Source organism: Sitodiplosis mosellana, unplaced genomic scaffold (genome assembly GCF_009176505.1).
Source record: "Sitodiplosis mosellana isolate CC-2019 unplaced genomic scaffold, AAFC_SMos_1.0 Smas_scaffold_6226, whole genome shotgun sequence".
NCBI classification, from domain to species: domain Eukaryota; kingdom Metazoa; phylum Arthropoda; class Insecta; order Diptera; family Cecidomyiidae; genus Sitodiplosis; species Sitodiplosis mosellana.
This window is the reverse complement of record NW_022601467.1, coordinates 16,564,599-16,574,651: the sequence shown is the minus strand read 5'-3', so window position 1 is coordinate 16,574,651 and position 10,053 is coordinate 16,564,599. Positions and strand designations below refer to the sequence as shown.

The window sequence follows — 10,053 nt, the reverse complement described above, 5'->3', positions numbered from 1 at the left end:
AAGTGCAGCGACAGAGCCGCCATCGACATAAGGAAAACATCAACAGCCAAAGTATTATTGCATTTATATGTTAATTATATGGAATTATCATAAATGAAGAAAAAAAGTGAAAGAGAATAGTCATTTGCAGTGCTAAAGCAAGGAAACCACGCTGATTCATATGCCTGTGCGAGTGTTGGGTGCTTTGGTTCGGTTTTCATACACAACCGATGGTTGATTGAATTTCATTTCAGCGAGTTGCGTGCGAGAGCATTATGCGATATGATCTAGTTGCGAGTGAACGAGCGTGCGTTGTCACTTTGCAAACATCAAATCTACAACACACACACAAACTGGTGCGAAATCTTCGATTGTATACGTGCTGCACAAGAAAAATACGATAGGCAAAAGTGAAGAAAAGGCGATCACTTTAATTTGTGATAAATCGCTGAGCTGTGCAGAGTAGCTGATACTTACAATTACACACAGCACCACCACACCACTCAATCTTCGCATAGAAACGCATATTTGGGCGCGTATCAAGCATATATCTATATATCTATATATGTATATTGTACATATTTAAATGCATATCGTTACGGCTAAGTATGCCATATTGTGTTATGTCATTACATCAACTTGATAGCTATTATTACCACTATTATCACTATCATCATTGGCATCGGCGCACGGAATGGACATTCTCACATTGTGTCGATAATGTTTATAATATATATCTCTTGGGTTGTAACTCAAACCAAAGCTCGCGCTACTGATTCTAATCGCACAGTGTCATTTATTGCTGTGAACAGAGATAGCACTGCACCAACGTAGCCCATGTCATGTAATGTAATTGTAAAAAAAGTAACAACAACAACAACAACAACAACAACCACGAATATTGATAAATTGATGAATTGCTTTACATATTGTCATTAGCGGGTCGTTGATATGTGAATTATGCTAATTAAATTGAATGCTTGCATCAAAAAACTGTTTGTGCGTTACCTTAAACGGTCCAATTGAATATAGCCAACGACTACGGTAAAACAATAACAAACTGGAGAATAAGAAGGCGAAAAAAAGAACAAAAGAAAAGACAAACAAAAAAAACCCAAGAAGAATTAACGACGTAATTGGATCGAGAGCGTGTGTGTGTGTGGATTGGGTTTGAGATTGAGTGGAAAACAAAAGAAGATGGAGAGGCATCGGCGGCCGCCTGACGTCGAAGAGGCATTGTCGTCGATGCTCTGGACACCGTATCAGCGCAGTCCATCCGATTCATCCGATGAAGAAGAAGAAATGAACGATTGCAATTTGCGCACACACAACAACACCAGTAAATTGCAATCAAAAATCACAGCCACCGATTTGTTTGCAATAACCGATCAACATTTACATTCGAAACCGGTACGTCGGTATCGTGAAGGTAATTTTGCATCAAATTACGGATATTTCGTTCCGAAAACATACAATAGCCTGCACAGCGAACTACCGTCGTACGACCACATTGAAAAGGAGCGCAACTTTGGTAACTATTTCTTGGCCGGTTTTAATACGAATCGCGTAAACAATACCAATAATTCGAATAACATCGTCGCCGATAACGTGAACAACAACAATAATGGCATTTACTATAACAACAACAACAACAACAACAATAATATCGGCCGCAGTGGCTGCAGCAGCACCACCACTACCATCGCCAATAATAATGCAAGTTGTCCGTCAAATGGCATCTATATGATACAAGAACAGTCCATGTGTCCGACATCGATGGTGCATTCATTCACCGATGACTTTCTTCAATACCAGGTAAATAAATCATTCCGTTTTCATGCATGCTCCTCAATTTTTGCCAAATTATCTTTCTCTCTACGTGCAGCAACAACGGCGACGACAGGCGAATCACTTCCGCTGAAATGACGCCGCTGCCGTGTATGTGTGTGTGCATGTGTGCATGTGTGTGGGTTATCATCACATTTATGCATTGGCACTGTAATAATTCATGAGCAACAATGCGCATTGCATTGCACGGATGCATTGAATATACTTTTGTGTGCCATTTAGACCTTTTGATTTGCATTAGATAGGTGACTATGTGTGTATATGTGCCTGAGTGCCCATATCATTTATTTTTTTTCTGCAGCAATTGTTGTCGTTGTCGTTATCTTGCTGTTGCCTTTTTTATCATTTAAAAGTCAGTCCCATTGTTTTCGCCGATTTTCAATTTACTCGCCCGGTTGTTTGTTTCGAAAAGGTAAATTTTTACGAACTTTATCATGGCCGGGGTCGGTGTCAATGTGCGAAATTTTAAGGCAGAAAGAAAAACATAAACAAGAAACTCCGACAAGAATTTATGCAAAAGAATATAATGCGGGACGGAGTTCAATTGAAAATGCGTACATTCCTAAATGAGACGCAAATTACTCAACGCTTGTTTTTTTTTCGTTTGGGCCTGGTTCTTTTTTGCTGTCATTTTTATTATCTAGATGATTATCAGTTCAGAAGGACAAAGAGCAATGATAACGAAACAGATTCAAATGTACATGAGGTACAGTGTTTTAGGTTCAATTGGTCGATGGCATCAAAACACACACACACATACGTATACGTTTTCTTGAAAAGATAAATGTGACTCATTTTGTTTCTTTATTTCTGTTTTGCCATTTTTTCAAGTCAAGTAATTAGAATCAAAATTGAACGTTTCTGAAATGCATAGCAACGGACACACACACACGCACACACATTTGACTCTTGGCCATTTCTCTATTGTTATTGCCATTTCTAAAGACGAACGGTAGTAGTAAATGAGCTTCGGTGGAACGTCTCCAATTTTGACTCTGTGTGTACGGTATATTTTTCTAAAGGTTGTTTGTATACATATCTACATAGCATCGGAGACATGCGGAACGAAATAGCGATTATTTGTTTAATTACAAACAATTGAGACGAGCGGGCCCCACAATCTCACATCTCAATTGAATGGAATTTTCATTCTCGAAACACATAATTCCACTGGCTGAATTGAAGATTTAATCATTTTCTTTGGATTTGTTTCGTTGTGTTCTTTTTTTTTTCGTAAAATGTATCGAGGGGTTTTTCGTTCAATTATTTCGCTGTCTCATTCCATGGAATTTTCAAAGTGCATGAAGCACATTCAAGGTACAGTTAGATTTCAGTTTCCGCTAGATAGATATGTATACAAACGCAAATAAAACAAAACACAGCGCACAGAAGTAATGAACGCATTCTGTATGCCATGCCGAGTGATGTGAATGGCGATCAAAATAATAAATATTGCATGTAATTGTCTTCGGCTAACACATAACTGCATGGAAATCTTTCTAAGAGTTGAGCGCGCGCGAGAGAGAGAGAGAGAGAAAAGCGCAAAAGAGTCGAGACGATAAGTCGCAATGTGATATCCAAGAGAAAGGGAAACAAACAGCAGCAACAGCAGCAACAGCAGAACGCACGCGTTGCGTATTTATTTCACAGCCGATTAAATTTTGATTTGGTTACCTCTTTGTTTCTTTCTTCATTATTTCCGTAATACTTTTAAATGGTAATGAGTAATTGTTTGAGCGCCTTCATAATGCAATATATGCCTAGGAATAAAATGAACACAACAACAACAGTAAGAGCGGCAAAAAAAAACCACCATTGAAATCCATGAATTAGAAGGAAAACGAAACAACAGCGAAAAAAAAGATTGAAGAAGCGTACGAAGGTAAAATGTGGAAAACTTACTGTAAGTAAGACGGACTACAATGCAACATATTAACCAGATAACAGTTTGTGTATGCCAGCTGAAGAAGCTGAAGACCGACTGAACACAAAGTATTTGCACATACCGGAGTGCGCGCTTCAAACAAAATGATTTCAAATGGATTTCAAAGCCTAACCAGACACCTCGATACACGCAACTGATTTTATTGCGCATTATAATGCACAGGGCGCGCACGACACTAACAAAATCAAGTAAAGCACAATTCTCCAATGAATTCGTTTAACGACGAAAGTTCTGTGTGTTCAGTGTCATGAAACACACTCACCACGTTTGGTTTCATTTGCTTCAATGTGTGACGCTAGTGTAGCTGTCAAATGCTCAATTTGCATGTTGCCTAGCAAATATGTGGGAGCATTAGCAGTGTCAACGCGTATGCATTCAAATTCAAATATTAGGCAAATGCGAAGCGATTCTTCATAGAAGCATTGCGAATAAATGCATTAATAGAAATAAGCAAATGAGTTGTCAGTGTCATTCAAGCCGGCCATGTTGCACTTTGGCACAAAATACATAGAATTTTCGTTAAAAGCATCAGAAAATAGAAAAAAGATTGAAATAACATGTAAATACACGCATGCATTGGAAGTTTGTTACCGGCGTTCGCAGTTATTCGGAGCCACTCAACTTTTAAGTGCATAAATGCGAATGCATGCACGGTATTCGCGAGAGTCATAAGCCTCTAGAACTACAATAAAATAGTGTCGTCTTTTATTTTCAAAGACTCTATCCAGTGGATAGTATCCACTATGAAGTCGCAAATATAATATAATAATGCAATCTTCTTCTTTTTTTCATACGTTTGTTGCTATGTCTGTGTGTATACTGTATAGATTATATTGTAACTGCAATTTACCTATAAATGGAAAATAAAAATCACCGACCAAACATTTACCAATGAATAAATGGCCGCAGAAAAAAAAACATTACAATAACTTATTCATTCGTTTGCAAGCCCATAATTTTTGTAATCGAAATGTGCTCGACGGGTCAAAATAACAAAACCAATGAAAAAAAAACGTTGTCTTACTTCCAATAAGCAGAGCGTATAGACTGGACATGGCAAAAAAATGGTTGCGCGAAAAACATCGCTAGACTGTAGCACATCGCGATAGCATTGGCCATGCATGTGCAACTAGAAAGAAACAGAAAAAAAACTGCATTTCCTTCATTAATTCGATGATTTTTTAAGCGTATCATTCATTCATAGCAAAACGTAATTCGGTGAATCAGTTGTAAATGCGAAAAATGTAAATATTTAGTCACGTCATAAAACCCCAATCATACTATATCAATCAGTAGTAGCAGCAGCAACGACAGCAGGAAAAAAAATATACAAACAAACACAAAGCTCCGTGTTACGCATACACACAGCCCGTCGAAACATAAAAAAGAATCTGCCGCTCATCGCTCATCGCGCATCGCATCGCAAAACAAAACTTTCTTTTAATATATAATTATACTTCCCTGAGATACTTCCCTGGCCACGAATCCACAGCCACGCACAATCGGCTGAAATAAAAAAAAACAAATCAAAAACATCGAAAATCATTTCCATTTTTATTTGTTTATTTTTCATTTATTGAACACCGGCAAAAAATGTGCAAGCATGCGGGCGCACACACACGCGCGCGCTCATATTCGCGCAAGAAAAACACATTAAACCAAAGGAAGAAAAAAAAACAAGGTGAAGTAAGACTTAGCCCAGTAGACACAGACAAAATGTATACACAAATGTATGAAGTATGAAAACAATTCTTATTTCTATCAATAAAACACATAAATGCATTAATTCGTTCAGATGCAATGTGTGTAAACTTCGTCGACGACGACCTGACGAAACTGAATTGTTGATATTCATGGAATGGAAAGCAGAAAAAAGAAAGAAAGAAAGAAATGGAAATAAATGGAAAGAAAAGAAAAGAAATGAATTGAAACGAGAGCGTAAAATTTACATACAATACGGCATCATTTACACAAGAATATCGCACAATCAAATGTAATAGGTCGAAGAATATTAAAAGTAGCAGCAGCAGCGGTGGCGGCAACGGCAATTATGACAACAGCTACGACCACGGCATACTTCACCAAACATTCTCCAAACATCCGTAGTTCATGTTAATCAAATTGATGTTCTTCCAACAACAGCCACAACAATCAAACAACAACAGCGAAAGAAAAGAAAATCACCCAAAACAGCCGAAAGTCACAATAAAACATAGACATAGATAAAGCACTGGATTGAGTGAAAAATTAAGTCAAATTGCTTTGATGAAATACGCACGTTCACTATATCACATTAATACATCGTTTCAGTGTCGGCCAAGGAAGTTGAACTATCTAATAGAAATTCACATTTAAGCGCAGACCACTTCCACCAATTTTTCTTCGTCTTTGTCGTCTTCTTCTTTAAATAATCTGGTAAACCATTCGAACCGGCGATCTGACATTAACATTTGACCCAATAAGATCTACTACTACTAGCTGCGTTCACACTCACTCAATTATGTAAATCGGAATGTGATAAACAGCAACGAACCGATTCAATCGTGATCAACCGTTCGCTTCTCTCTCTCTCTCTCTTTCTTTCTTTCTCTCTCTCGCTCTCTGATTTGTGCGACGAAAAATCATATTTAATTCATTGCGGGGGTGGTTTAATTCTCTGTAATTTAAATTCAAGTCATTCGAACTAGAATACGACACATACATATGGTCGACATTTCAACACACAAATTGGAGTTTTTCTATTAAATTGTATCGCAATAAAAAAAAGCTATCAATTGATCGTAAATTTTTGTGTCTTTTTTCGTTTCTCCTTGAAATAGGTTCATAGTATAAACGGAACATCGACAGCAGCAGCAGCAGCAGCAGCTGTTCGACAGACCGATCATGCGTCCGCATCGTCAAATCGATTTTCGAGCGATTTCAGCCAGCTTGACATCCGATTTTTGACCGATCAAATGGGATTGAGAGACCAAGATCCCAATCGAAATACAAATTACTCGAGACTAGGCGAAACATCAAAATCAATGTCGACATCGTCTAACATCGAATCATCTGTGATACAGAACAAAAAAAATTGTACAAATGCCACAAACGCTGTTGTTGATTGTTGTGTTGGTCAAAGCCGAATTCGTGCCGAAGACTTACCTGAGCGGGTCAGTAAACTCAATAGAACGACTATGAACGATGCATCAATACAAGCGACGCAGCAGCACGAGTATGTGAATGCGTTGCGAACACGTGATACGGTATACGGTGAGCACGAACAGCCGAGAGTAGGGAATGATCGGGCACATTCGACAGCACCGACGATGAATATGACGAGAAGAGAGACGACAACAACAAGCGGCAGCCGAGAGGCAAGAGAAACGCAAACAACAGTAACAGCGGCTGTAGCAGCAGCAGCAGCAGCACAAACGACGAATGGATCGTCGCTTGTAAACATTGGATCGAGCCAAGCGCTGTTCAGTCGTGATCGGTTATTCCATGCCAGCGTATCGTCTACAGCGCATGCTTTTTTCGATTTGTTTAAGTTTAGTCGAAATAGTGAAAGTAATATACGTAATTTTAGTCGTTCTAATCGCGAAAATATTTCACAAAAAAACAGTTGTGCGGTTGCGGCGATGCGACTCAATGTGCCTAATCAAGATTCAACAGCTGTTGCTGCCAGAGAGCCATCCATTAGTGTATCCACGCGAATCAATCATATCGATAACAGTAAAACGGTTGTAAATATTTCGAATGCACATGATGGTTGCTCGTTGCCATTGGGCACCATGACGACGTTGACGACGACGACGACGACCACAACAACATCATCATCATCATCAGCGTCGTGTCCATCTGCAAGTCATATATTCGAAAATGGAATACTTCTGGGTGCCATCGTATCACAAGCACAGCCAAGTCTTACAATTCAAGTGAATCAAAACGAGCATCATCAGTCGCAACAAACGCAGGTAATTGAGCAATTCGACATGTTCGGCCATTGTTTCATTTTGTTCTGTGATTCAGTGTTTTTTTTGTTGTTGTTGTTTTGGTTTGCGGTTTTCAATCCTGATCTCACTCTGTCTCTCATGACATGAAATGCCACAGAATTTCCCACTAATCAAATACTTACATGTGCTCTTTTTCTTCCATTCATTTTCTCTAACTCGGTCTCCGTATCCATTCGATGTGACTGCTGCTGATACTGATGATTGATCTCCCAATTCCAACACTACCCGCCACAACAGCAAAACGAACAAACGCAACAGGTGAACTTTGTTAGTTATCGTGCGGTGCCCGTGCAAGTGGTTAATAACAGCAGTGCTTCGCAAAATAAGAATTGTATCGATATTTGTAAAAGTGATAAAGCCAATAACATCGACAACGACCACAATTCGATGCAATCGCAAACGAAAAGCCACACCAATCTGATGAGTGAAACAAGTGAAAAATGTGATAATATTGAATTTATCGGTGAAAATACAACAAATTCAAATTCAAATTCAAATTCAAATACAAATGCAAATGGAAATGGAATTGTGAATGCAAATGTGGTACTCAGTGATGGGGTACAAAGTGGATTTGTGCATACGAATAGTGGTAACTGTAACAGTAGTATGATAAGTGTAACGGATAATACAAATAACTCAAGCCCCAACCATACGAGTCAAGTTCATTTGAATCAGCGCACGTTCACATCGACCGAGGCGCAAACAGATGATATACAGCATCAAAGCAGCCAGGAGCAGCGACAACAACAACAACAACAGCAGCAGCAAAGTCAATCGGCCGATGCTGCATTGATTGAATCGACAACAACAGTCAAAACTAGTAGCAATAAGCCAAATCATTCGCACAGCCGACGCTCTGGCACGGATAGTAGTGAGGCACAAACGAGCCGGGAACAACGACGCCGAGAACGTCGTGAGCGTCGCCAACCAAGAAGTTCACGACAACATGTGCATCCACCACCAAATCAATCGCTGGCTATGCATTCGCATCATTCCAATTGCGAAATTCTACCCGATATTTTGCACAATCACGTAATCAGTCATCCACCGCCGTACACAACACTTCCAATGCCCAGCCATTGCCAAATCAATGCAGCCTCGGTTCTGACTCAATCGCCTCCGCCATCTGTACTCGTACCTGCTCCACCATCAGCTCTGATACCCGTTGGAATTAGCGACGACGGCCGATACACATTCCCATTGCCGATAATGAGACGGTAAGTGTTCAACATAGAAATAATTCACCAAAAATTAGTGCCTGTGTGTGCCTCTACGGTTTTTTTTTCATTTCTCTCTCTCATCACTTCAATACCGCGTTCGATTCAATTTGATGTGGAGAATTTGATATGCAGAGTAGAGAGGAAAAAAATAACACAATTTTCATTGGCATCAAAGCCAAATACAAAAATGAAATGCAATGAGAGTGAAAAAAATACAACACTTTATTTCGCGCACAAAACAAAAGTATCAATTCGTTTAGTTCACGTTATATGCAGTGTTTCAAGGACAATTTGTTTGCCTAATGCATGAGCATTTGGGCATGGATGGAAAATATCACCGACTCTGACTTTTGCACAGTGAGTGCGATTCATTTTGCGTAGATCGGAAAGAAGAGAAAAAAAAACTCCAGCAATGTTTATGCCCAGCCGTTGGTGTGAGTGTATATCGTTTGTGCGGTGCTGTTTTTTTTTCTTCTTCGTTTTTTAGTGTGTTATGTGATATTTATATTGACGTCAATTCAATGCAATCGCTTGTTCGTTGAATTCGGATCAATTTCCATTGGGCGGTGTTAAAACTGAATCCAAATCCATCGCCCGATCATTTCATTTCAATATGTTTTTTTTTCTGCTTCGACTGTAGAATGAGATACAAAAATCACTTTATTCTCCTCGCTCGCTGGATTTTGTGTGTTTGTGTTTTTTTCGCTGCTACTTCTTTTTTTTGCGGAAGTGTGTGCATCGGATAGAGTGTCAGAGTGATTCAGAGACAGAAAAAAAAGAAAACAATAATAAAAACAACGACGCAAACTGAAGTTGTTTGACAAAAGCAGCATTTTTCTCTGTGTTCAAAGCGATTTTATTATTGCAGCCAAATAAAAATAATTTGCCGTAAGCACTTTTCAACTCGTTTGGGTGACATAATATTAAGCATTGACTGTTTTAATTCAGTCGGATCGTGTAACGCTCGAAAACATCGCGCACAGATTTGAATGCAAAGCACTGTGTGCAAGCATATTTCAGCACAGAAGCGAGCAAAGGAGGAGAAAAAAAGACAACGGCAGCACCG

At 39.1% G+C, this 10,053-nt stretch overlaps 1 protein-coding gene across 1 annotated transcript in view; it reads left to right on the top strand.

Annotated features, from left to right (window-relative positions):
- The first annotated feature begins 350 nt into the window (after positions 1 to 350).
- LOC129578247 (dual specificity protein kinase splA) overlaps positions 351 to 10,053 on the top strand; it is a 117,247-nt gene continuing 107,544 nt past the window's right edge. Inside the window, exons 1-3 of the mRNA XM_055466517.1 lie at positions 351 to 1,794; positions 6,592 to 7,728; positions 8,005 to 8,984. Of these exons, the coding sequence (XP_055322492.1) occupies positions 1,177 to 1,794; positions 6,592 to 7,728; positions 8,005 to 8,984 (2,735 nt within the window). The 5' untranslated portion in view covers positions 351 to 1,176. The remainder of the gene's footprint in view (positions 1,795 to 6,591; positions 7,729 to 8,004; positions 8,985 to 10,053) is intronic.